Raw genomic sequence first — 26,460 nt, 5'->3', positions numbered from 1 at the left:
TGCCTCCACTCAATGAAGACAGGCTCTAGAGCAGGGGCAGGCAGTCTGGCCTGCAGGCTGGATCAGGCCCATGGCAGACTCTATTTCCCAGCAGCCCCTGCCTGTGTAACTGCCCCAGCCTCAGCAGCACTGGCAGGATGTGTGGCTAGGTGGGGAGCTGCTTTGGGGCCAGGATCTTGCAGTGGTGACAGCATGGTCTGGAGCCAGAACAGAACTGCAGTCTGCCCCAGCTCTAGACCACGCTGTTACTGCTGGATGCCAGCCCTGACCCTGGAACAGCTTTCTGTCCAGCCACAAGCGCTGCCAGTGCTGCTGGGACCAGTCTCCATGGAAACCCTGGCCCCAGGCTGTCACAGCCCCTCTGCTGCCAGGCTCTCCATGGAAACTGGCAGCAGTTATGCAAGCAGGGGCTGCTGGGAAATGGAGTCTGGCTGCCAGCTAGATCCAGTCCATTTTGCCTACCCTCCGCTCTAGGTTACAGCCCCTTTGGAAACTGTTTCCTGCCTGGGGTGGGTCTTGCAGCAGATAGTTGTGTTGTTCTGGCTCTGCACATGAAGCGGCTGTGGGACTTGTTATCTGGCCTAGGTCTTGCACACCCAAGGCTGAACACTGATCTGCACCATAGAGATTGGAGCCTATTAACTAGTTTGGACAGCATGGCGTGTTTCCATTCCTGGCACTTCAACTTATGGTAGAGAGTTGGAGGTGGTATGGGTGTTAAGGTGCATGGTTGGCAGCCCAGAAGTTACAAGTTTGAGGCATGTAGCAGAAGTGCTCATGCTGTGACTTGTCAGATTCCAACAAATCCGTGAATTCTGCTAAATGCCTTGTCACAAGGACATACACAGACGGAAAGGAATTTATGGTAGCCCACAAACTTTTGCAGTGTCACCAACCCCAACCTTCACAAACCACAAGCTAGGCTTCCAATGAGTTTGGTTTAAAAATCAATAACATATTGAAAAAACCAGCATGGTGGGGTTCTTTACATTGGTGTCCTGGGTTCTGAGCCTGGGGGAGAAGGAGGGGAGAGGAAAGGCATGTTTGCAAGCCTTTGCAGGGAACTGCAGCCTTGATGACTGGAGTGTCTCCTGTAAAACTCTCAGAAAGCTGAGCTGATCCCCCCATCCCTTGCTTCCCAGGGCTGGGACTTCCAGAAGACAAACACCAAATATGGCCAGACTCATGAAAGGAAAAATCAAAAGACCAGACTGAAAGAAAGAAGTGTGAAAACAAAAGGTGCTAACAGGGAGTGGGCAGACAAAATTATTCATGGTGGTGAGAGGAGGTAAATAGCTACTAGGGTCTAAGCCATACAATAACGTTTTGCTGGCAGAAATCCTGGTCCAGCTCCTCTGAATTAACCACAGGCAGAATGCAATTACCCACAAGCCTTCTGTAGCTGAGGTCTTTCAAAGTGACCTACAAAGGACAAGAGACCTGTTGTGGAGCCCTTCCTGGTGCTTCTCTCTGACCCATAACAGGCCTCAGAACTGTATTCTCTTAACATTAGGAACTCAGGCCCTGCAGAGAACTAGCGGGGCTTTGACTTCATAAGTACGAAGGAAGTAACAACATGCCATGGTGCCACAGTGGCACTTAAGACTCCACTGTGCACAGGTAGTGCAGACCCATGATGAGCGTCATATGAGTACATAGACACATTTTTCAGAGTGGTTGCACAGGAACAGATGGATAGATAATCCCTATTCCTTGAGAGGGGATAGGCCATTTTATCAGACTGTTTCTGTGATTTTGCTCCCGATCTCAGAAGAGCTTTGTATGTTAACGAATCAGCAGCCCTGATCCTTTTAACAAGCTACCCATCTCAAACCTACTCAAGGGATCCACCTGCCTAGGAAAGACAAGACTGCACAGCTTTGATACTGGTCAAACCAGAGGGTCTCAGCTTGGGGGAAGGGAGTCACAGGGCTTGAGTGCAAGGGTCCCCAGCCCATGTCTTGGGACAACATGTTGCCTGTGCGATCTTTTGAAAGTATTTGCAGCTGCAGGAAATTTTGCTCTTTATGGATCCCTGTTTCTTCAGGTTGACAGGGCAACCAAAGCTCAAGTGTTACCCACAGCATACTGCTTGCTCAGTGCTGTTGCCCCTGTTGGAACTCTTCCACAGGGGTAATTGTGAGATGGATCCTAAATAGATCCCAGCTACATGGGAGAGAGGTTGTGGAGATGGCTCTGGTATGGAGAAGGGGTTCCAGGTGCGGAACAAGTTGGAGCTCCCTGTTCTGCAGTAAAAACATTCAGGAAAAATAACCCGTGTTAACATTTCAGACCTTTTTGATGCACAAGCCCCATTATCTTCTCATTTCTAAAGTCCTGGTGTTCAATTTTTGCCTTTACCACAAATGGCCTCTGCTAGGATTCTTGGCCATACAGGCAGTCTGTGGAGCTGCCCAAGAGCCAGTGCTTTTTTTTTGTCTGTTAACTCAGGACATGACACTTCACAGGTAGCAGCCTTTACAGGCACTTCCTTCCCCCCTCCCCCCCTGGCCATGGTCCAGACAGCTCAGAGATGGGCTTTCAGGCCTGTCCAGGAGTCAGCTGAGTGGCTGAGGAAGACAAAGATTAGGGGATACCAGAGTCAAGGACTCTGCCCAGAGGGTGTGTGGAATATAGCAGCCAGAGCTGGAGGCAGCTGTGTATCAGAGCTGACTGCCCAGCTGGGCAAACCTTCTTGGCATAACCAGGCTCTGGCACAGGTCCCGCATTGATCTCCTGAGCACTGGACATAATGAGACAGAGTCTGTGAGAGAGAGGCCCAGGACTGCACACAGGGGCTGAGGGAGCTCCCCAAGCAGGGACCAAACACTCTTGCTCTTTCTTTTTCTAGGTCAAGGTAGAAGGAAACAGTTGGAGCAGAGGGGCGGGTGGGGGATGACTGCATGCATCTGTCCGCAGAGTGCATTCCAGCCTCAGGGCTTCAGCCCAAGACCTGCTGGGAGCGGCCAAACCCCAGCCAGAACTGTCCAGCCTGGCCTCAGCAGCTGCCACGGACACTCAGAGGTGGTGGGCAACACAATAGGGAGGGACAGGATTGGTGTAGCACCATTTCTCCTTGGAGTCAATGGGAGCTCAGCATTTCTCAGGAAGCCACTTCTGTTAAAGCTCCCCTGCTCCTTTGCTTACCCTTCACTCCCAGATCTCCCTTTCCTGGCTACATGCCCCTCTCACCCACACCCAAAGGAACCTTTGGCTTTTTCTTTTACCTTGCCAGACTCCCCTCCTTCCACTTTCATTAGACCTGTTGCTCTTTCCCCAATAGGTGCTCCAGCATTCATTGCTGTAACAGCTCCTCAGAGCTTAGATCTGACAAAGGAGCCACAGCAGCAAGTGGGGTCTGAGAACCCAGCTTCCCCACAAAAGGGGTGATCTGTATCCAGGAGATACAATGGATGTTCACACTGTACACTACTGCCTTGTCCTGCTGAGAAGCAAGTGCATATGATCCTGGGGAGAATGTCACAGTCATGTAGCCCTGCCTCTGGCTTTTGATCTGGCTTGATCATAGCTAATTTTTCAGTTCAATTTTTTCAGTACCGCCAGCAAATTTTTGTCATATAAAGTAATTATAATAAATCAGTTAATGCATATCACTGACAAACTGTCTGCGTACCACTGGTGGTACCCGTACCGTAGATTGGGAACCACTGTCCTAGAATAAATGCTGGGAAAAATAAGTGGGGTGGGGTGAGAGAAAGGAGCTTCCTTTGTCTCATCTCTAATGGCTGCATCTTTGGGGCTTCTGCCCAGGAAGCAGAGTCTTGCCATCTAGAATCCCCTCACCCAGTTTACAGCTGACTTTCCAGTCTGCACTGGATAAAATGGATGGCAAACACTGCGCTCTACTGAGAGCAAGAGGCCTGGACTCCCACCTTTCCAGAGCAACATCCAGCTTGATGAGCCACGTTCTCTTCAGCTTGCTTTCTTCCTCCTGGCCCTGCATATCTCCCTCTCCTGGCTACCGAGGAGGCCAGCTATTGGGGCCAAAACATGGGAGAGTTCTCCTGCTCCTCCTCCCCCCAAGAGAGGGAACTCTCCTATGTTTTGGCCCCATCTAACACCTGCTAGTTGTGGCGTTTTGTCCAGCTGCTAGCCATGGTTTTGTGACTTGTCTGCATGCACTGAGTCACACACCCATGCTTGCCCATGTAGCAGGGTGTCCTTCCACGGGTGGCCATGAAACCCCTAGAGCAGGGGTGGGCAAAATGTGGCCCAGGGGCCGGATGCAGCCCACCAAACCATTCTATCCGGCCCTCAGGGCCCCTAAAACATTTAGAAAATTAATATTAATCTACCCTGGGCTGCCTGTCATGTGGCCCTTGATGGCTTGCCGAAACTCAGTAAGCAGCCCTCTGCCAAAAATAATTGCCTGCCCCTACCCTAGAGCCTTTTCTGCCCTTGCCCACTCTGTTCTCATTGGATAGTCACCCCTTCTCTCACCTGCCACACCTTGCTGTAATTACTTTTATGAGGTTTCCCAGTCTGCTTTCCCTAGTGACCACTCAGTGCATGTGGTCACTGTCTTAGGGGATAACTGCATGGCTCTAGTGTCTACCCCTACACCACACCTCAGGCCTCACAGGTGTTATCACTCCTTGGTGTTCAGCTGATCTCACTCAGTCCCTCTCTCTGGGCTCCTAGACCCTCTCTGATCCCACACACCCAGCCCCTCTCTGGGCTGCAGACCCCCCACCAGGTCCCCAGGGACCTCCTCCATCCCTTAATTCCTTTCCAAACCTCCAGACTGCTGGCCACACTCTCCCTGCAGGCATTCAGGAGCTCCAGCTATGCTGAGCCAATGTTCCCTCAGCAGCCTCTGAGATCTTACTGCCAGCTCATCTCAGGGCTGGGGTTTATATCCTTCCTAGGCCCAGCCTTCTAATCAAGCGAAGCTTTCATTAACCCTCCTCACCACCGGCAGGCTGCTTGTCATCTTAAAGTGGCAGGTTCCCCAAGTGCCCTGCTACCGTCCACACTTCATGCGCAATAGAATCACAAACTGTGTGCAAATGTCCAAACTGCCACTTATGTGGCTGGGTAAGTGCCATTTCTGCCAGCAAAGAATAATAGCTTCCTTCCATTCATGTGCACAAAGTATGTCCAGCACAAGGGTTCAAAATGCCAAGGGTTCTCTTGAACGTAGCAGTTCAGCAGGCTATCAAGGCAAAGGTATACTGGTCTTGGTAGCCGGTAGCACAGAAAGGTGGTTCTTAAGGTCCTGGCACGGGACACAGCTCAGCCCAGAATTTCTGGCTTCTCACAGCAGCTCTTTGCCAGGCTTTATGTCAGGAGCCCAAGTGGGTAAAATGTCCCAGTGTAGAAATAGCCTGGGCTGTTGGTGTGGTTAAAGTACCGCTTATGTGTACTGGCAATTTCTCAGGCTCTGGCTTCATCAAGGCAGGGTCTGTCTCTGAGAGGATGTTTACACCCATGCAGACAGACACAGGCTAGCTCATGGACTGCCAACAGCAAAGGGCTGCGGCACAGAGCTCACCACAAGCTGCAGAACCTGCCTCAGAAGCTGGCTGAATCCACAGCTCACACTGGCTGTACTGCTGTCACCACTTAAGCTATCTTATAGCTATACTTACCTGGCAGGGGAAGCAGCGTGACCACGTAGGCGAGCTCCCCAGGGTAATTGTCTCTGATATGTCCTCCATAGGAGGTCTATATTGAGCAGATTCTTTTTGGTACTGGGTGGTGGAACCGGAGCGTGCTCCATCTACTCCATGCATTGACCTGGTATTACAGTGCTTCCAGGACCGGTGCAAAAAAAACAGAAAAAAAAAAAAAAGAAAAGGGTCTGTCCGCATGACTGCAGTGAAGACATACCCTGAGTGTGTGTAATGTTGTACCTGGAACAATATCGAATAGATTTCAGTCAAAGCCTTCAGATACCGGTGTAATAGACTGTCACTAGTGTAATAGTGTAACATCGGTGGGGAGGAGGACTCCATGAACAGGGTCTGCAGCCCAGGGAGAGAGGGACACCTGGAAATGAGGAATTAAACCAGCGCTATCTTTTGCATGTACTGAAAGATATCTTCCCAGAATAGGCTACCAGGGGACATCACAATGTGTTTCGTTTTTCTGAGTTTTCTCCACTCCCTTGCACAAGGATTATGATAGGGGCTTTTAAGCTCTATACCAGAATAGTATGAATGCTGCTATTAGTGTTAATATTATTCAGAATAAAATTCCTAGAACACATAACAGAATTTAATGAAAACTATGCATTTCTTTACACAGTTCTTTGTTCATTCAGTTTCATTTTTATTTCATTTTTTTAGAAGCATCATAGAGAGGCACATTTCTTTATTTAATGAAAAATCAAAGCTTGCAATGTTTGAGTTATTTCTGACACATAATTGGTAAAGCTACAAACATTATTAATACAATATACTTCTAGAGAGATCTGGTTTGGGCTACACAGCTCAGACAAGAAAGCAATAAAACAGTGAGGTACAATTCACACTTGATTGCTCACACTAAAGTCAGCTTTATCTTAAGGTCTCTTCCTTCCCTTTTTTCTCCCCAGGTGGTGAGAAAGAGCAAATTCTCAGCCTGTGTCTAATTAGGCACACACATGCACACTCACAGGCACACACACAATCATAACTTCTTTCACCCACACACTCACGCATGGCAAATCACCTTTTTGTTTCAGACACATGCACACACTTATTTCTTTCATACACAATCTCTAACCCTCTCACATACACAAAATCTCCATCTTTTTCAAGTATGCACATGAGTGCATATACCCATGCTCATTTTTTTGCCCACACACACATACACACAGTTTCTCTCTCTCTCCTCCACAACCCCCTTAACACATATAAACACACACAGTGCTCAGTTCCAGATCTGGCTCAGACCCCAGCACATAGGGCATCTGAGCCAAGTGAACACATTTGGCTCTTAAAAGCCTTGCTTGAAAGGCCAAGTGTGGAACCAGGCCCTTTAGCTGGGAATTCACATGTGAGAAATGGACTCGTTCAGAACCTGTCTCTTGGTCCCATGACTATAACATGCATGATCCCAGCCCCTCGAGGGAGGTCCATTTGTATGTTCCTAAGTCTAAGGTGACTCTTAATTCCAGGGGCATGGCCCAGAAGAATGTTAGAGCACTGCACAGCAGAGCCAAATCCCATGTCTTTTCAAGGTACAAGTCAATTCATGTTCAAGCCACACTTCTAAATACCTTTCCCAGTACAACATTTTCAAGGAATCCAGCATTATATAAGGGAAGCACATGATACAGCCATATTCCCATTACACCACAGCCTGGCCCCACCTATTCCCTTAGGCTTATTTTCCAAATACAAGAGCCCTGGAAGGTGTCTCAAAGCAAAGGGTTTGATTCTCCCTATGTCACCCTACTTTTACAGTTAAGATATCTGCTACTTTCAGTGGATTCACTTGTGACTTACACCACAGTAAGACAGAGGAGAGTTAGGACCAAAAAACAAGGGGCTTTCATCTACAAGGTGCTAAGCACCCTGAACTGCCATTTAGGTTGGTCAGTGTTGAAAGTGCTCAGCTCCCCATGGAACTACCTAGCATAGGGGTGGGCAATAATTTCAGGTGGAGGGCTGCTTACTGAGTTTTGGCAAGCCATCGAGGGCTGCATGACAGGCAGCCAGGGGCAGTTAAATATTAATTTTCTAGATTTTTTTAGGGGCCCCGTGGGCTGGATAGAATGGCCTGGAGGGCCACATTCAGCCCACGGGATGCATTTTGCCCACCCCTGACCTAGCACCTTGCATAGACCAACCCTATAGGTTGGGATTATCCAGTGAAAACTAGAGAGGATGTGATCCAAGACCCACTGACATGCATGGAAAAAAACCCTGTTGACTTCCACAGGCTTTGGTGAAGTTCATGTTTTTTTTTGAAGTACTATACTGGCTCATAGGTTCTAATGCTAGTTCAGGCTTTCTATCTCACACAGTTCTTCCTTACATCTCCTGTAGCTCTAAGATGATAACAATGGGAAAAGCAACAGCAAATGAGTAGTTTCAAGTGACTGCTTATGGTCAGTAGGTCTTCCTGGCTACCTACTAGCATCTGGGCTGCTGGGAGAAATTCTAAACTCAGGTGCATGAGTGTGAACCCAGAACATCCTACCCATGTCAGGAAAGGGGACTCCAGTTTTGCATGGGTGTAAGTGTGGAATATAGTTCAGCCCCTTGTGCTTAAACTTGGGAATGTTTCAGTTAAATCTAAATAGTGATTAAAAAAATTAAACTATTATACGTATATGCATCTGAAAGACAATGACATTGATGTGCTGGACATCAGTCTGTGACGAACATCCTTTAAAAAGCCTTTCCTGGCTGTCCTATGTTACCTGTTTCCCCACACACAGGCCCTTGATATTCCTTTGTAAAGCAAAGGCACAATCTACATATCTTTAAATACACTCATTAAATAAATTACAAACACCCCTTACCACTAGCGGAAAATATACACATCATTTCATCCACTCCCTTTTTCATTTGTTTTGTTTTAAACAAAATCTAACAGCAAAAGCCTCATAATTTCTTTTTTATACATCTATTTTTCTTATAATTTCCTGCATGCCAACCTACCCTCCTCCCCCACACCCAAACATTTCTTTTCCTGGTATTTACATGTTCAGTTCCCTGGGAAAGACACTGATCAGTTAACACAAACAAAAGGGAAAGAGACCAGATCTTTGGTTTGTGTGAACTAGCATCGAGCCTTTTGATGCCAATGGAATGATGCTAATTTATGCCAGTTGAGGACTGGTCCCATATTCCACACTATATTCCACACTAACTAAATCAATCAAACAAACCAGTGTGCATGGGGTTAAACCTGGGGCAGTTACCAGCCTGAGGGCCTGATACAGCACTGTGCTAGTCTGATCCTATCAGTGGAGGTGCACAAGGCAAAAAGCAGTGAGGCAAAGAGCAGTGCCGTTTTGCTTCAGGCTCTTCGCATATTGGAGGGCTTGAATCTGGAGAGCTGAGGAAAGAACTGAGCCTAGGCAGAGCTGGACACAGGCATGGGCAAACTGGGCAGCTGCCTGGGGCCCGGACAGAAAGGGGGCCCAAAAATGGTAATTTTTTTCCATTGTCTGATTATTATCTCTGGTGAAAGGGGACCCAATACTAAAAGTTTGCCTGGGGCTGCCAGGAGTCTAGGTATGATACTGAGCCTGAGGCTAGGTCTGTCGATGTGCCGAGCACAACAGACCTGGCAGAAGGATTTCAGCCTTGCTCAGGATGTCCCACAAACCCTGCTCAAGGCAGCAGGAAGCAAAAGCAGCCTCTGTACAAATGGAAGAAGAGCACCAGTGCCTGGTAATAAATTGAATACAGCCTGGGTGTAAGCCAATGCAAGCCCAGCTGCATTCAGTGGCTGCCCTGCTTGCTTATACTATAACTCACCTGGCCCTAGGTAAGAGATGCTGCATTGCATCAGAGCCATGTTTCAAGAGAGACCCTCCCCCTACTCAAGCAGGATCTGAACACAACTTGATAGCATAGCAGCCTGGGCCAGGCCAGGGAGTCTGCCTCAGTCCGGGGATGGCACTCCCTCTTCAGCACCTGTGGGAGTATTAAGAGGGGGAGTGGGAGGAAGCTGGAGCATGTGAGTAGACCAGAAGCTTACCCAGCCCTGTGCTGATGGCAAAGGGGGTTGTTACCCTATCTAGTGAGAATGGTCCTCTCTGAGCAGAGCCCTCACACTACTGAGCACCAAAGTTAGCTTGGGAGAAGGCTTGGACGGGAAGTCAGGAAGAATGCACTCTAGTCACAGGCTCCTGGATTCATCCTGCCTGACTCCCTCTCCCATTGCTATGCAGAAGGCTGAAGGTGGGACCCAGGGCTGGGGGTTGGTTAGTCCTATGCTGCTGTTGTGACAGGCTGGGTGTTGCTCTCCCTAAAGTATGTCTGGCCCATAGGCACCAGGGTTATCTATGGAATGGGTGACTCTGCCACTGCAAAGCTGCCATTAGAACCTCTTGAAGGATCTTCTCTCCACATTTGCTCACCTTCTCGTTGGTCTTTTCTGAAGCTTCCATCTTCTTCTGGGTGGGAAAAAGGCTGACCCATGCTTTTTGGTCCTCGTGCTGTAAGGTGTCTCATCTTTGGTTTGATTTATGCACTCCAGTGCCAGGGGCTACAAATCACTCTGCTGTTGGGAGGAAGATTTCTGACAAAAGAGCTCATTGCTCCCAGGGAGTGGGCCAAAGGGAGCTCCAGATCATGTGTGACAGATGCATACATGCATGTTCCAGGCAAGGAGGCAAGACTCCTTCCGCACAGCACTGGAGCGTGCGAACATCAGAATGTTACAAGTCACAGGAAGGAAACAAGAAGAGATACATATTCTTAGGTTATCTAGCTGCAGAGCTAACACTAATAGGAGTCCAGAGATCAGGCGTTGGGTTCTCATTTCAACCAGTCCAATGCAGCTGTGTCCTCAAAATCTTAACATATGTTTTTACAAGCCTATGAAATCTGGAGCCAATCTAATGAGTGTGGTATAGCTATGTGGATTCCTTGGAAGCCTCATGTATGTGCCTATGCACATGTGTGTATGCAGGATGCCATGAGGGAAGGTATGGGCTGCAAACACACGTATGCACACACAGACACAAATGATCAATCCTGTGAAGCCAGGCTCTGGGCATTCTGTGGGAAGTCCATTGAAGGAAAAGAGCCCATTGTTCCTCATCTGGAGGACACGTGTGGATTGGGTGCTTAGATGGGCATCTGCAATTCATCATATATGTCCTGGCCCTCTACCTCATCGAAGGTCACGACAGCATCATCTGCATCCAGCTGGAAGGGAATGGAGAGATGGTGAGGGTTGTTCTGGGATGACAGGGGCAGCTGAGGGAACTAGGATGCTTGGGGCTATTTTCTGCCCCTCTCTGCAGGGCTGCTGTCTCCCTTAGATAGAGCAGTGAGACACCCCCTCCAGATGTTGGTTAGATTGAGTAGAAGATCAAGTGTTGTCCTAAAAGGAGGGTTGTGAATAGGCCGTCCCATCCCTGAGGTGGCCCCCCTTCTGCCACCTTTCCCCCATACCTTGCCATGGTGTAGGGTCATAGATGCATAGAGAAGTAGGGCAGGAAGGGACCGCTGGAGGTCATCTAGTCCCACCCCCACCAGAAGCAGAATCATCCCTATCCAAACCATCCCATACAAATCCATTGATTAACCTATTACTAAAACTACACAGTCAACCCTGACACAACCACAAGGAATAATACCCTAACCTGTCACAGGTAAAGGTAGGGGGATGACCATGGCCAATGTCCTGCTACTGCAAGGTTGGTAAAATATACTTACACACTTGAGTTCGAAATCTTGGAAGATCCTGGGGAGCAGGAAGCGACGCAGGGGCACAGTCAGGATGAGGACAAAGGGCAAGGCCAGGGAGCCCGGGCTGGACTTCACTGCCCACAGGACAGCCAGGCATATGATCTGGCTGAAGGTGAACAAGTGCATCCTCCAGGTCTTTACCTGTAAGACATAAGGAGGGAGAGAGTCAGGGCCACCCTGATGGTGTCTGCCTATCTTGCTGCCCCAAGACAGCCTCCCGTGGGTATGTGCTCCATGGTGCAGAGCTGCAGCCAGCCTAATGCCCCAGACCAAACAAGCCTTGAGAGTGCATATACCCAGTGCCCCGCCCCTGCTTTTGCTGCAGATCCTTGAGTTCTGCCACAGAGAGGAGCAGGAGCCTGAGCTCTGTGCAGGAGCTGGGCTGCTCTGCAGCATCTCTGGCCTGGGCCTGGAGAAAGGCTAGAGAGAGGGCCTGTGAGGGACAGATCCAGGTAGTGGCACTCCATGCCATAACTGTCCCCCTGGCACTACCCTTACCAGGCCCCAAGAAGGCAAGGATGGCCTTTTCTCTTTCAGGGGATGTGTTAGGGATAAGCCTCGTCACTCCTCTGTGCTGGATCCCAGCTGCCTCAGGCCTGGATCTGCCTGAGCACTGCTCCCACAGTATTAGACTTTGGTGTGAGCACAGCAGGACAAGTCAGCCACACCATGGAAAAGCAAAGGGGCTGGGAGATGTCTGCCCATCACACTCAGGACCTCACCACCATCAGGCCCTTTGGAGACTGTGTTGGGCGCTACGGCCCCTACTAGTCCAGGACTGAGAGTCACAATCCCTGAGGAGCACGTGCTCAGTCTGCCATGGTACAGAGAGGCTAATAGGGGCCACCTAGCCCTGAGACCCTCCTGGGAAATTTCCTCATAACCACATAGAAGGCACCCCTGTGTTACATCCAATGGTGAGCTCTGTGCTGGAGAGGGCAGGGTTTTGGGGTGTCTTCCCTTCTTCTTGCACACACAGCACCTGAAAGTGCCTATCTAGGCTCAGTCAAGGGAAACTCAGCCAGGGCAAGGAAGGGGCAGTGCCCTCACCCTTTTGGCATAGGGCTCATCTGGGTGGTACTTGGGTGGCTTCAGTAATAGCAGAATGCGGTCGAAGAGCTGGATCCCATACAGGGAGGTCACCCCCATGTAGAGGAATATCCCGAAGAGCACAGCCAGTGGGATCAGTTTCAGGATGGGCTCCATGAAGATGGAGACACCTGCGGGGCAATAACAAGAGGCAACCATGTGAGAACAGAGTGGCCTTGACACAGCATCAGGCTGGAGGGCTGGGTTGGGCAAGAAGGACACCAGCTCGGAGGCCAGAGCCTACAGATCTGCAGCATTACACTGCAGACTGTGGAGATTTCAACAGTCCCATTTTTCCTTGTGAAAGGTCCCAGCTGACTTCTGCTTAACCACAAAGCAGGCAGCCCTCCTACACACTTTCCCTGTCTTCTCCTGCTTGGAAAGCTGTCTCCATAGCCAGCCCATCCATGGCTGCTTGCTAAGAGAAAGGCCATCAGTGAATGTAACTCTGGGAACACAAAGCCTGGTTCTGCACAAAGGCCTATTTGAAATCAGCTGAGCAGGCACTACTACTGAACACACACTGCTTTCACAGGCTGGATTTGGATTAGTGACCCCTGCCCCCCTCCCCGTAACTTCCCTGGGACTTGAGGAGAAGCTCACCCTAAGGCAGGGGTAAGCAATTATTTTGGCTGGAGGGCCACTTAGGGAGTTTTACTGAGCTGTTGCGGGCCAGGTCAGCACACCCCCTTCCCCTCCCTCCACTTTCACAGTTCACCAAAAATCCCTAAGTGGCCCTCACACATGGCCAGTTGGCTGGAATGGGGCTGCAGGCAGGCAAGGAGCTGCATCCAGGGGCAGGACTGGCAGGTGGGGCCAGGACAAGGGCTGGGATCAGGATTGCAGAGTGAGGACAGCTCGGGCCAGGGCAGAATCGTGATCTGCTCCCTGCATGCCCCTGCAACTGGCACCAGTTCTGCAGGCAGAGGCATGCAGGGAGTGGATTGCAGCTTTGTCCCAGGGCCCAGGCCTGCAGTGTCACTGTTCAGAGATCCTGGGGGCTCCATGGAGACTGGCCAGGACCTATGTGGGCAGGGTACACAGCCAGGCAGATGGGATGGGGCTGCAGGCAGGGATGGACAGGTGACTGGGACCAAAATCATGGGGCAGTGACAGCTCAGAGTCGGGGCTAGGGCCAGAGCCTGGGGCAGAGCCATGATCTGCTCCCCACACACCGCTACCCACAGAATTGGTGCCTGTTGTAGGGCAGCATGGGCAGTGGATCGTGGGTCTGCCCCAGGCCCCAGCCTTGCATTGACACCATCCTGTAATCCTGATCCCAGCCCTGTGTGCCCATCCTGCCCCCAGACATGGATCCCCTCCCACCCGCACCTCTGTCAGCTGCCTGACCAGGTGCCCTGCCCACACAGTCTCACCCCTGGTGGTGGGTGTGAGGCAGACAGACCAGGGTGACCAGGTAGCAGGGCTGGGTCTAGCAGCGATAGCCAAAAGGAGATGGCACAGGAGCTGCTGAGAAATGGAGTCCAGCCACCGTGCCGCCCTAGCTCCACTGCATGCCCAAGGGCAGCAGGGCTGGCTGCACATGCCACAGCCCATGCTGACCCCCACAGCTGGGCCAGGCAGCCCAGACAAAATGCCTTGGTGGGTTGGATCTGGACCATGGGCTGGATTTTGCCCACCCCTGCCCTAAAGCATTCCTTAGGATGTGGCTTCTGGGACTGTACCATCATGAGATCATGGGTAGGACTCACCTACAAGAATGGCTACCAGGAGCCCAGTGATCCTCTGCTCCTTGACCTCCTGGACTTGGGTCTTCTCCCCTGGATAAGTGCTCTTGGTCATCACAGTCAGGGCATTGGCATGAGTGATGGTCCTCACTGTAGTGGCAGTGAGCCAGGGCATGCCAAAGAGTGGTACTATGCCTCCCATGCCAACAATTAGGAGCAGATCCAGGTGGAAGCCTGATCCCTTCACCAGCTTCCTCTCGGGCTTGCTCACAATCAACCTGGCGGAGGCAGGCAAGGATGAAACAGCTTCATGTAGTGTCCAGAAAATGACTTGTATCCCTCCTTCCACCCAGCCAGTTGCCCTGTTCTGATGGCTTCAGAGCAGGGCAGTGTCAATAGAAGGTAGCCCTTCCATGGCTCAGCCTGCAGTGTCCACAACCCCGTGAACTTGAAAGCTCCACATATTCCTACCCCATCCATCTCTTCCCCCCTTCCTTATTTTTATCCCCTCCTGCATTTCTTTCCATCTGCTTTAGCCTGCCCCCCACCTGGGCTTCTGTTACCCTTTTTCTCAGCTCTCTCCTACAATTGCCAGACCCCTCTCTCCCTTCCTCTACACCCCACCCCAAGCCTCCACTTCTCTCTTTCTCTCCTGCACTCTCCTTACGTTGTGATTTGTGTCTCCAGGAAAATCAGGATGAAGACCAGGAGAGCAGGGATAGAAGCAGCAAACATCATCCAGATTGGGAAATCACGCTGTGGTCCCAGTGGATGAATAATCCAGCCCTGACCACTGGAATTGGAGTTCTTTATGTTTTTAGGAACACTCAGTTTCTGGAAGAGAGAAAAGACTGAGAGTGAATGGTCCGATCAGCTGGGACTCTGGGACTTGATTTGTGCATCGGCAGAGGGCAAGGACTGGGCATATGAAAAAGGGGCTAAACACAGAAAGGGTGGGCCAGGGGAGTGAACAGAGGCCAGCAGCTTGGGGTACCCAGAGCTGGAGGATCCTTTGTCCTTCTGTAGGGATATGAAGATGTTCATACATGACCCCCCTCCCATAAACTACGCCCAAGCTGTTATACAAAAAATGTGGTGCAGTGTAGTGAAGCAACTCACCTATGGTCCATCCAACCACATGGAAAGTTGGATGCAGACCTGGGAATAGAATAGTCCCTGCTCTCCTCACTGGGCCATGCTGCCTTCCCAGGCACAGGGCAGAACCCAGGACTCCAGCTGCCAGTCTCCTCTAATCATTAGAATAGGACCAGGAATTGGTGCTCTGCATGTTTGGACCCTGCCAGTCCTAGTTCTTACCACTAGACCAGGCTCTGCACAAGACCAGAACTCAGGAGCCCTGATGCCCATTCCCTCCTCTGTTCATTAGACTGCACACCTTCTAAGGTCAGTGACATTTGAAAAGTTTGGGATGTATTGGTGAGAAGAGAGCCAACCCTCACATAGGAGCAGAGCACTGCAGCCCCTTCCACAAGCGTGCACTTGTGCATCAATCCCAAGCTCCTTTGCTCTGCTCACTTACCTGGGTGTACGTGCCCTCAATGAAGAAGTCTACCAACACCATGATGAAAATGGCAATGGGCACCCCAAAGTCTCCAATCACACGCCGGATCTACAGAGATACAACAGCATGTGATTCAAACAGCATACTCATCATCATCACCAATGGAGAGGTGGAAATTGCATATGGAAATCTTTTGCCTCTAGGGGGTGCCATATCCAAATAGTCTGAGGATGGGGCATGGACTGATGAAGCTATTCCCCCTTGGGCAACAAGGTTCTGGTATAGGGCACTAGTAACCTTCCAAGAGTCTCTGCTTCTCTAGTGGCTGATGGGCAATCCTGGGGGAGATGGTGCCAGTCCAGATCTCAGTCCCCTTCCCTGCAGGCAGGAGCCTGTATTCACAAACCAACATCTGATGGGCTTCCATGTTCACTTCAGAAATGGTGAGAGCTGAATGGGACCTGGACAGGGACTCAGGGGAGATGGGTTCAGACTGGAACCCTAGAGATCACCCATGGAAATCACACTGGAGGCTGAAGGAAGGTGGCCTCCTGACTCTGGCAACCAAGGGTGCCTGCCTGGGAGTGCCCTCAGGAGGGCCCTGGCATGACAGCAAGAAGCACAGCTTCACCCTGTTTCCCCAATGGCATCACTGCAGCAGGAAGTGACAGGAGGATTTCAGTGCTTTGAGTACCATGGTTGATCCCAGAGGGCTGTACCCACCTGCAGGGCCCCATGAGTGGTGGGCTCACCTTGCCTGGAAAGAAGCTGCTATTCTTGAATATGCGCAGGAAGTAGGCAATGAAGAAGGTGCCAGCCATGAGGACCAGGGATAGCAGAGCTGTGTTGGGCTGTAGGATGGTTTTGGAGTTTATTGAACTGGTCTTGTTATAACTCTCTCTCAAAGGGTGTTCCTGGAAAATCTGGGGACAGAGCAGATATCAGACAAGCAGGAGAGAGAGGGCTGTGATTTAATCCAGCTAGCTACCCCCTGACCCTCTCCCCTGCTCAGCAAGGCTGAGAGGAAAGGTAGAGGGTTAAACACAGCTGTTCAGAGTGACAGCGCCCCCCATGGCTGGGCTAAGTCCATCCCAGAGTGTACTCCTCAGAGGAACAGACATAGGCAGATGTTGCTTAGGAACTTCCCCATACAAGCAATAGCCCTGGTGGCATGTGCTGCCCCACAACTCATGCCCCCTACCCCTAACCCCCCCATAGGTGGCTGCCTCAAGATTTTGCCCCACGTCTCTGAAAATCCCTCTTTGCTGGTGCTGCCTATGAGACACTGTTCCTTTGAGAGGGAATGCTACCTTCCCTACGTTTGGGAACAACCCAGGGAAGGGGACCCCCAGGCCCCAGCATCTGTGGAGCATCTAGGACAGGGAGGGGGCTGAGAAGGGTCAGGAGTGGGCTGATTTCAGAGGCAGGTGGAGAGGACTGGCCCAGTCCTGGGGAGTCAGACTGGCTTGGGCAACAAGGGGAATTGAAATCCAAAAGGAAGGGAGAGGAAGCAAGGGGAAAGAGTCCCAGTTCTCATTGTCCCCATGAGGAGGAGATGGGAGGAAAGGGAAGGCCATCAACACCTGGAGCAGGGAGTACAGGTGGCCATGGGGCTGTGAACAGAGAGGGGGCATCAATGTGCCTTCCTATTGCCAAACCCTCCCGCTGTTCCTCCACTTTGTGGGCTTTCCTCCCACTCCTAAAAGGATGTCCATCACACAGACCAGGATAGGCAAAAGAGCCAAGAAACAAGCACAGGCTGGGCCCTGCTAGGTTTAGTGCTGCCACTGGGACCCCATGATTCCCCCCTCCCCGCAAGTAAGGATTTGAGAGCAAGCTGAGCTCACTAGCCAGGCCTGTCACCCTGCCCTTCTCTGGGTTTCATGCTTGTATCAGTGGCCTCTCCTGGACACTGCCTGTATTTACCTAGCAAGCCAAAGGCTGGATTTGATTTGAGAGAGGACACTGGATTGACTGGGTGGGATTTTCCAAACATGCCTGGAGGAGTCAGGCCCCAAATCTTGATGCAAACTTCCCTGGGCCACCTGAAAATCCCAATTCTGACATACACCTGGAGTTGCTAGGAGATGAGGTGACTGGCTCCATTGCTTGTGCCAGTTACTGGGCACCCTAAGTGCCTGGAGAATTGGGCACAGGGGGTGGCCTGCCCTGTCCTACCGTGGAGCTTCTGAGCTGTGGAATGCACACGTGTGTGGTTTCTTTGCTTCTTGGCCTTTTGGCTAAGATCAAGTGGTGGCATCCAAATCCCAAGACTTCTGGGCTTGGGTCTGCACATAAGATGCCTGCCAATGGATTTGGGAGCATTGCAAATCCCAGGGTGAGAGCCTGGGATGGAGGATGCTCGCTAGTTGTAGCGTCATACATGGTGTTTAGAATAACTTAATTCTGCCTGTTTAATCGATATGGGTTTTTGAACCATTGAGCTCTGCTCAGCTGATATGATTTGGAACTGATTTGGCTGATTTGACCTGGAACGCAAAATATATTAAGAAAAAAAAAAGTGTCTTTGCATCTTGGGCCCACCCGTCCCTGCATGTCTCTTACTGTAGTGCTGGTCTGGCAGGAGCCAGCCTGCTGGGGTGTGGGTGGGTCATGGGAATGTGGGGGGAATGTCAGCGGCTGGCAGCTTGGGAGGAAGTGAAAGGAGTGTTATTTTTAGGATCAATATCCTCCTTGTGCCTTTTGAAACAAAGGAGCAGCTGACTGCACTGTGTGTGTCCATCCGTGTGTGTGTGTGTGTGTGCGTGCATGCGCGCGTTCGTGTGTGAGCGTGTATGTGAACATGTGTGTGCATGCATGCATATGTGCATATGTGTTGTGTGGGCCCATGTGTTTTGTGTGTCTGTAGCTGTGCCACTCTGAGTATTTGGAACTTGTGGGTGACTTGCATATTTCTCTGTGTGTATGTGCCTCTGTGTGTGTGAACTTGCTTAGGTTATTTGCATATTTCTGTGTGCAGGCATATGCATACATGTATGTATGTATGTTTGCTTGAGTGTCTTGCATATTTCTCTGTGTGTGTATGTGCTTTTCTGTGTGTGTACAGTTGCTTGTGTGACTTGTCTATTTCTCTGTATGTGAGTGCATGTGCATGAGTGTTGATGGGGTGACTTGGGTGTTCCTTCGCATGGGTGTGATTTTTCTTTGTGTCTGTATATGCAAATCTGAAAAGACCTTCCTTTCTGGGACTCAGACTCCAGTGGTATACACCCCCAGGAGTGACAATGACCAGAAACTCGCCCTTTTTCTTTTCATGTTTCCCACCATCACTCCATCTGCCTGAACAAGCCAGAATCTTAGCCCCATCAGCAACTCAGAATCAGCAAAAATGCCTGAAAATGTGCTGCACAGGGAGTGGGAGGGTCCAGGATATTCAAGCATTGGGTGTTCGCTGGGTCTCCAGTAATGCCTGGGCAAGGACTGGGATCTCCCACAACATAAACTGGAGACTGGGGCTAGGATTTACACTTATCCACTGGAAACAGCCACCCTGGATAAAGACAAGACACAGAATGGGGAATGCCTGAGGAGGGAAAGTGTTGTATGGAATTGGCTCCATCTCCATCTCTCCCCAGTTCTTCTCTTTCTCTGTCTCGCCTTTCTGTTTCTATGGAAACTGTGTTTTTGTGACCTCACTTCCTGTGACTAAACTATTTTTCTTATTTTCTTTACAGGTCAGTAAAATGTCAGGGAGCTGCTGGATTGCACACAGAGCTTGCTGAGCCCACAGCATGGAGTGGTCCGAATTCGAAGACCACTTAATGTGTGGGGGGGTCATGAATTAATTGTAATCAGGTAACATATGTTTAAATATGATGTATATGTCTATACAGTGTTGTAAAGCATGCCTGTTATACCACTTATGCATTTGAAGAAAATGCATTATTTTCTTAGTTCAGATAAATACACACGCCACATACTAATGCCAGCCAACTGCATGCAGCCTCCAAATTGCACCCTACTGTACATCTGTATGTCACACACATAGGCAATGTAGACACAATATACCTTCTACTTTCCCATTATACATATGTGTTTTGCACACACATGCACGCAGTCTACAAACGTGCTACACATACACATCCACACAATCATATTCAGGACTCTTATAGATCATGATATACACATGCAATCCTTTCATTTTCACACGGACAAATGCACCCAAACTCAACACACATCATGAGTAACCATGCCCAGCAACATAACCGCACACGCACAGCTACATTGTCTTTACACAATCATGTGCTCACACATGTAGGTATCTCCATCCAGAATCAAACACATGCAACTGTACACACTCCCTCTATCTCCTATATGCAAAGTTACACACTCAGCCACATGCATGTGCAAAACACAAAAACACCTGCAATCACATATCAGTGCTGCACAAGCCCATTCCTACCCATATGGACACTCCCACACCTGAACTAAATACGCATGCCCTGTTGCAAGTGCAATCCCAACTTCATACACAGGCACATGCATGTGCAATGCATGTTAGCATACCCTCAGCCCCCTACCCTGCACACACGCATACTCTATTGCAAGCACATTATCTTATGATCTCCCACATGCATTTGCACTCCACACACACCAACACAAATATCTATGAGGAAGAGCTGTGCCTAGCTCTGGGAGAGAGCTGGGAGGAAAAGACAGCTGCACTCTGCAGACCAGCCTGCCACCAGACCAGAGAGAGACACTGTGGACAAACAGACAACGGGACTCAATGCCTCAGTGACGTATGTAGCACCACCCTGGAAGACCATGCAACCAGTGTGGGGCCTGTCACCTTGGCAACCTTGGGCTAGCTTGCCATGGCAATTACACCTAATCGAACTGAACTGAAGAGCAGTCTTCATGCTCGGCCCCCATCCTGGTTACCTTGACAAGCTTGGAGAAGGTCTCGAAGATGAAAATGAAGGAGATGAGGAAGGAGAAGATCTCCTGGGTGTAACGTGAGATGTAGCGCACCAGGATGCTGCCCTCAAAAGCTACCATCACCACCACCAGGATAATAAGCCAGAAGCCGATCCAAACGCGGCCTACGATGTACGGCAGACTTTGGGTCTTACAGAACTGTGGGTGAGAGAGGGAGGTGAGCCTCTCGTGATCCATCCCTGCCCCACACACAGCCCCCTCAGCTGTCACTTGTGGAGCTGGAGTGTGAGCAAATGATGGGACCCCGGCCCAGCAGACACTCCCTAGTGAGCCCCAATACATCCTTTCCCCCTGCATGCAGTCTGGTACCCTGCAATTCCTCCTGGAAAAGAGCCCTGGTTTGTTTTCCTTCCCAATGGGAGAGGATGCTGTGACCCAGCACTGGGAGGCTCCTGCCTGGCACCATGGCAAAGGGCAGAGCTTTGCTGTCTCACATACATGGGCTCATGGCTCAGGCAGCTGGATGAAAGGTGCCAGGGGGTGCTGTGTCAGTACAGGCCTAATAGAGGGAGAGGACAGTGGCTCCTGTTGGTGGAGATGTCTCTATGCCCTGGGAGGATGAGACGATGTCCAGGCAGGAAGACCTGGTGCAAAGCTGGGAGGTGGAAACCACAGAGTTCCCACTCCCTGAGTTCTGGTTTCCTGTAGAGTCTCTGCCCCCAAGAATACATCATGAAAATAGCATTTTTCTGGCAGTGAGACCTCCTGGTGGGAAGAGCGAAGCTTTCTTTACCCTCCTGTGAAAAGGGTCAAGCTGCCATTTGTGTTGGGTTGAGGCTTATGCAATGGTAGAGGCAGAGGTGAGGGCCAGCAAGTCACCTACCTGATAAAAAGCTTCTTCAAAGACCAGCAGAGGACCTGAGAAGCCGACCACCAACAGAGGCTGGGCACCAAGGAGGCAGAAAATAAAGCTCTGCACAGCCGTGGAGATCAGGACTCCTGGGACATTTATTGCAGAATTTGTTTTGTCATCTGGAAACAAAAGCATTGGTCAGCAGGAAGGAGCAGGGCCCCTATGAGCCTGGTGTCATGTTGACCCACCATAGAGTACCCTTTGGAGGGGCCTGGCACAGCCTTATGGTGCCCACCTCACCCAGATCCTGAAAAAGCCCACTGGGACCCAGAGTTTCCCAGGGGATAGGGTCCTCAGGTATTCAGACTCACTGGGGTGAATGCACGGAAGGGGAAAGAGAAGAAAGGTGCCTGTGGGCAGCCTACAGTCAAACTTACCCAGCAGGCCCCCAAAGGTGATAGCAGGCGAGAGTGCAGCAAAGTAAATGAAAATAACAGCAGCCAGACACTGCGGGCTGAGGGCATCCTTGATATCGCTGAGGTATTTGGGGTAGCGGCGCTTGATGTCATTCACCAGGCCCCCAAACGGCCGGCCAGTCCGAATCAGGGGATTTTTGTCATCAGTGAGGTCCTTGGCTTTGAGGTCTAGATCTGCAGGGAGACAAGAGCATCAGTAGCCTGGCTGGAGTTGGCAGGGGTAGGTGGTAATGTTAGGAGGGTTCTGCCTTAAAAGTATTTATGGGTCATTCACCCACAAAGATGAGTATTAGATGGGGTGACCTTCTCCAGAGCAGGGAATCCCCCTCTGGCCAGGGCTGAGGTGGGATTTCAGTCCTCATCTTCATTCCAAAGAGCTCCTGGACTGAAGGGAGGGATCCAGAGGGATTACCAAGGGATCCAGAGTGGACAGATGGGCGGAAGTCCCAGAAGTAGCTGTAGGGTTCACAGTAAGCGCTATTACAGTCATTTGCCATGAGGTGGCAGGGTAGCTGGTAATAACCTATTTGCCTTTAGCAAATGGATAACATAGGGCAATTGTGGACACTCCAATGCCTGAGTGGTGTAATTTCCACCTGTGTAGTTTAACGCCTTGACTTCTCCTGGGGTAATTCTACATTGGAGTCAAGTAAGTTACACCAGTGAAGGGCTGTATACTGTGTGTCTGTTCTTTTACCTGTACCCATATTAAGGCTGCTTATACCACAGTAAGTGTCTCTCAAGTCCAAGTTCCTTGGCTGGCAGTGGGGCTCAAGTTCCCATATTAACTCATGGTAAGGCTCCCCCACCGAGCCTCCAGACTGGACCCTGAGGAGCCAACCCCATCTGGGGGAGGCGAGAGAATGCAGTGCTCATGCCTGCTTAGCCTTGGCCTTCTTACTCTGCTCCTCTATTGGCCTTGCTCCCATAGCACCACACTGGGGGGAATAAGGTAAAGGTCCCCCTCAGCCTCAGCACCCACCTACAGCCCTACCAAGAGAGTCCTGCCGTGACCTGGCAGGAACAGAGCAGGAAGGTTTCAGTCCCTAGAGGGCCTTCCACTGTCCTACCCCAGCAAGGAGCAAGGCCTTGGGAGTTAACCTCACAAAGATTTCTCCAGAGCCCACATGTTCCTCCCAGCTGTGCCGTACCTACGTCCTTTTCAGTCTCCAGCTCTGGCTTCTTCTCCACTGGCAGGTACCTCTTCTTCAGCAGCTCCCTCTGCAGAGGCACCAGACCCTTCAGAAGTTGCTCGCTCTGGATCTCAGAGGGTGGCAGGACAATGCTGCACTGCAGGAACTCCTCCACTCCCTTCATCAGGTCCTGGCGCTCCTGTGCCAGGTAGGCGTCCCGACGGAACACCTGATGGGGGAGGGCGCGGGTCAGGGGGGCACGGAGACAGTGGATGGGTGCGCTGACGCACAAGGTGTCACATCATGGGTGCTGGATAGTCCGCCAGGACCTGAGGGGGCTGCACCTACCAGGGTCATTACATTTGCCCCCTTTTTAGGGCCCTGATTCAAAACTTAGTGAAGCTTATAGAAAAAACCCCACTGACTCCATTAAGCTTTGGGTCAGACCCTTCGAATCCAGCTGAAAGGGACAGGAGACAGGGCTTTCCCACTTCCCCCAGATCTGCAGGGGTCTCCCTCCCCTCAGTCCACTTCACCCTGCGGCTTCTCCGACAGCAGGGAAGCTGCCATCCTTCACATGTGTGTGAAACTGTGGGCTCCAGGGTCATGCCGTACTGGAGAGATGGATGGTGGGTGGAGGGCAGTGATATCCCATTCTTTATGGAGATGAGGGTGCTTATCTGGAGCTAGCAGGGGAAGGAACTTACTGCCGGGGGCACTCTGGCCCCACATACCATGTCAGACATCATGGTGGAGATAGCCCGCCCAATTTCATGGTAGCTGATATGTGGGGATTCAGGCCCCAGCACCATGAAGAGGAACCTCACAGGGAGAGGCACTTCCAAGGCCGAGTCCAGCTCCACAGCTTGCTTGAGGCGTACAAAGGCCAAGGTGGGGTGGTCTAGGAAGGTGGCACATCCTGGAGAGAGGATGGGATGGGAGGGGGCATCACTGGCAGGGCTCAGCATGGAGACAGAGGCAGAAGTGGCTGGCAGGAAGGACAGATGCCAAGAAGTGGCACAAGGCTGAGGAGAGCAGGGGAGGGAGCGAAATGGATAGGGAAAAGCAACGTGACAAGGAACAAGGGAAGAGAGAGAAAGACAGAGCGAAGTGAACAAGTTGGCCACTCAGTTCTACCAAGCCAGACCTTCAAGCAAAACAGCGTTTTTGCTGGGCACAAACAGAGCTGCCCAGATGCACAAGACAGTGAAAGCCAGAGCACGAATCTCACTCCCTTCTCCACCCACTCCAGGGCAGCACACGCCATCCACTGAAAATAGTGCTTCTCTTCTCCAGCTCTGCCTGGCCTTGGCAGGCCCAGGTACAGAGCTCCAAGCTGTTCTGCTCCAGAGCAGCCTTCTCCCAGGTGGCCTCCACTGTCACCTCAACCACCCCCATGGCAGGGAGGATGAAAGGTAAGAGGCAGCCAGTGCTGGGCTGGGCCCTGCCCCCAAGGGACTCTCACTCACCCACAAGAACCAATGTGGCCTCAGCATCCTCTGGGATCCCCTCCAGGAGCTGCCTCCTGTGATTGTCTCCACTGGCAGATGTGCTGGGCTCCTCTTTCTGTGTGGGAGCAATTTCAGGGGCTCAGAGAGTTTTCGGATCACTTTAATTCACCTCCCAGCTCTGTCCCTGATGCCTTCAGCAATCATTGAGGACACTGGCAACAGCAGGATGTGTTGACTACAGCCCTTCACCCCGTGAAAGCTTTCCCTCCCTGCCCCATAGAAAGATGGTTCTCCTGAATGAGGTCCCACCCTGAGAAGACAAGCTAGAAAGGCAGAACCCCTCTCAGTCTTACCCCTGTTCAGGGACAGAGCAAGAATGGGGATTGGGAGGACTTTGGGATAGGAGCCACCTTCTTGTTCTGCATTTGTACAGGCTGTACTTCACACCCTGGAGCTCCGGGGGGCTATCACAGTGCAAATATAACAAATCAAAGGTAGCTTTGTGTGGGCAGAATGGCACCCAGTCTGCTCCCCTCATCATGGAGAGCCATTGGGGAAGCCTCCTAGGATACAGGCAAGTCACTGACAACAGTTGTCTCAACAGGGCTGCTCTTCTCAGCAGTACCTGTTATGCAGACCCTATCCTGACCATGCCCCGGGCAATCATGCCCAGCTGAGCTAACACCAGGGTTGAGAGTGATCCTTTGAGATAGACTCACTCCAGAAACTGCAGTCAATGCCTACAGAAGTGCACACTGTAGGATCCTGAAGATTTCAGGCTGGAGGTGCACAGTAACCTTGGTTCTTCAGGGTGGTGTGCATATGTGTGTGTGCATGTGTGTGTGTGTATATTTATAGCCTCACAAGCAGCTCTCCCTGTATTCCCCACCCTGTCAGAGTCAAGCCAGTGCTCGTGACTTCCTTGCCTGTTCTGGGATGGTGAATGTCTCCATCTCAATCTGCTCTTGTTTTTGCATTAGGGGTTGAGATGGCTCAATGTCCTTTGAGCCAGGTCGCTGCAGTCGGCCAGGGGATAGGGTCCTCAGAGATTCAGACTTACTGGGGTGTCTGCACGGGAAAGAAAAAAGGCATTACTGCCCTGGCAGATGAGGATATTTATTCCCCTCCTATGCCATAATCAATCAATCAGGTAACAGTAATAATGGTGATGATGTGTTTTGTTGCCAAAAATTCCCCAGCACTTTGCAAATATCTTTCGAGGTCTGGCCCCAAAGGATTTGCTTCCCCTCAGCAATGCAGCCACCTCTGGGATGGGACATGGTGGTGACACTGCAGTGCAGCAAAGAAAGCAGCAGAAGTCCATGGTAGCCAGGGGATAAAGTGGCTAAGCAAGGCCCAATCCTCTGTCTCACACCCTGCATTGCTGTTGGCATCAATGCAAATGGGAATGTGGATGTTTCACCCTGCACACTGCATGGGTGTCAGTGCCCCTCACCTCCCCAGCTTTACAGCTGACAGAATGGACTGATCGAGATTGGACCAGGCTGGATGGCAGAGTTCAATGTCCCCCTATCCTAAGTCATGCTCTTCCCAGCCCCACTGCCAAGAGGTCCAGGCTGAAGCACAGATCCCAATGTCCCCTCCAGAGAACTCTGGGCAGCAGTAGCCCTAGTACCTGCGCTTGAGGAGCAGGGCTCTCAGGACCTCCTCCCTGTCCTGGTCCTTGAGCTGACTTTCATAGATCATTTGGTCTAACAGCTTGTTGGTGATGCCTGCCAGGCTCTTCTCATCCAGGTCAAGGAGGATGGTACCTGGGCAAGATGGGGAGAGGTTCCTGGGACTGGTCTCTGACTGCCTCTCATGACACCCACACCCTCCAGCACCCTGAGCTATCCCTCTCTCACGTCATTCCTTGCCTCTGGCTCTGCTCCTATGTCCGTCTGCTTTGTGGGCAAGCATCCACACTGCCATGCCCTGGGACTGTGGTGCTGTTGCCATTTT

At 51.1% G+C, this 26,460-nt stretch overlaps 1 protein-coding gene and 1 pseudogene across 2 annotated transcripts in view; one reads left to right on the top strand and one right to left on the bottom strand.

The window, feature by feature from the left end:
* Positions 1–5,581: 5,581 nt before the first annotated feature.
* Positions 5,582–5,797, top strand: LOC149866801 (U2 spliceosomal RNA; annotated as a pseudogene).
* A 482-nt stretch (positions 5,798–6,279) lies between these two features.
* SLC4A1 (solute carrier family 4 member 1 (Diego blood group)) overlaps positions 6,280–26,460 on the bottom strand; it is a 43,427-nt gene continuing 23,246 nt past the window's right edge. For both annotated transcript variants that reach the window (XM_090044199.1, XM_090044198.1), the window contains 15 exons: positions 26,135–26,270; positions 25,425–25,566; positions 24,517–24,613; positions 23,782–23,966; positions 23,066–23,276; positions 21,876–22,088; positions 21,469–21,617; positions 20,589–20,783; positions 16,436–16,606; positions 15,702–15,791; positions 14,829–14,995; positions 14,186–14,439; positions 12,435–12,604; positions 11,352–11,525; positions 6,280–10,838 (listed from right to left, as the gene is read on the bottom strand). In XM_090044199.1, the coding sequence (XP_089900325.1) occupies positions 10,758–10,838; positions 11,352–11,525; positions 12,435–12,604; positions 14,186–14,439; positions 14,829–14,995; positions 15,702–15,791; positions 16,436–16,606; positions 20,589–20,783; positions 21,469–21,617; positions 21,876–22,088; positions 23,066–23,276; positions 23,782–23,966; positions 24,517–24,613; positions 25,425–25,566; positions 26,135–26,270 (2,435 nt within the window). In that variant the 3' untranslated portion in view covers positions 6,280–10,757. The remainder of the gene's footprint in view (positions 10,839–11,351; positions 11,526–12,434; positions 12,605–14,185; positions 14,440–14,828; positions 14,996–15,701; positions 15,792–16,435; positions 16,607–20,588; positions 20,784–21,468; positions 21,618–21,875; positions 22,089–23,065; positions 23,277–23,781; positions 23,967–24,516; positions 24,614–25,424; positions 25,567–26,134; positions 26,271–26,460) is intronic.

This window comes from Crocodylus siamensis, chromosome 4 (genome assembly GCF_052110815.1).
Source record: "Crocodylus siamensis isolate JL-2025a chromosome 4, ASM5211081v1, whole genome shotgun sequence".
NCBI lineage: Eukaryota > Metazoa > Chordata > Crocodylia > Crocodylidae > Crocodylus > Crocodylus siamensis.
Note: the sequence above shows the minus strand (reverse complement) of the source record. Positions and strands in the feature narration are given on the sequence as shown.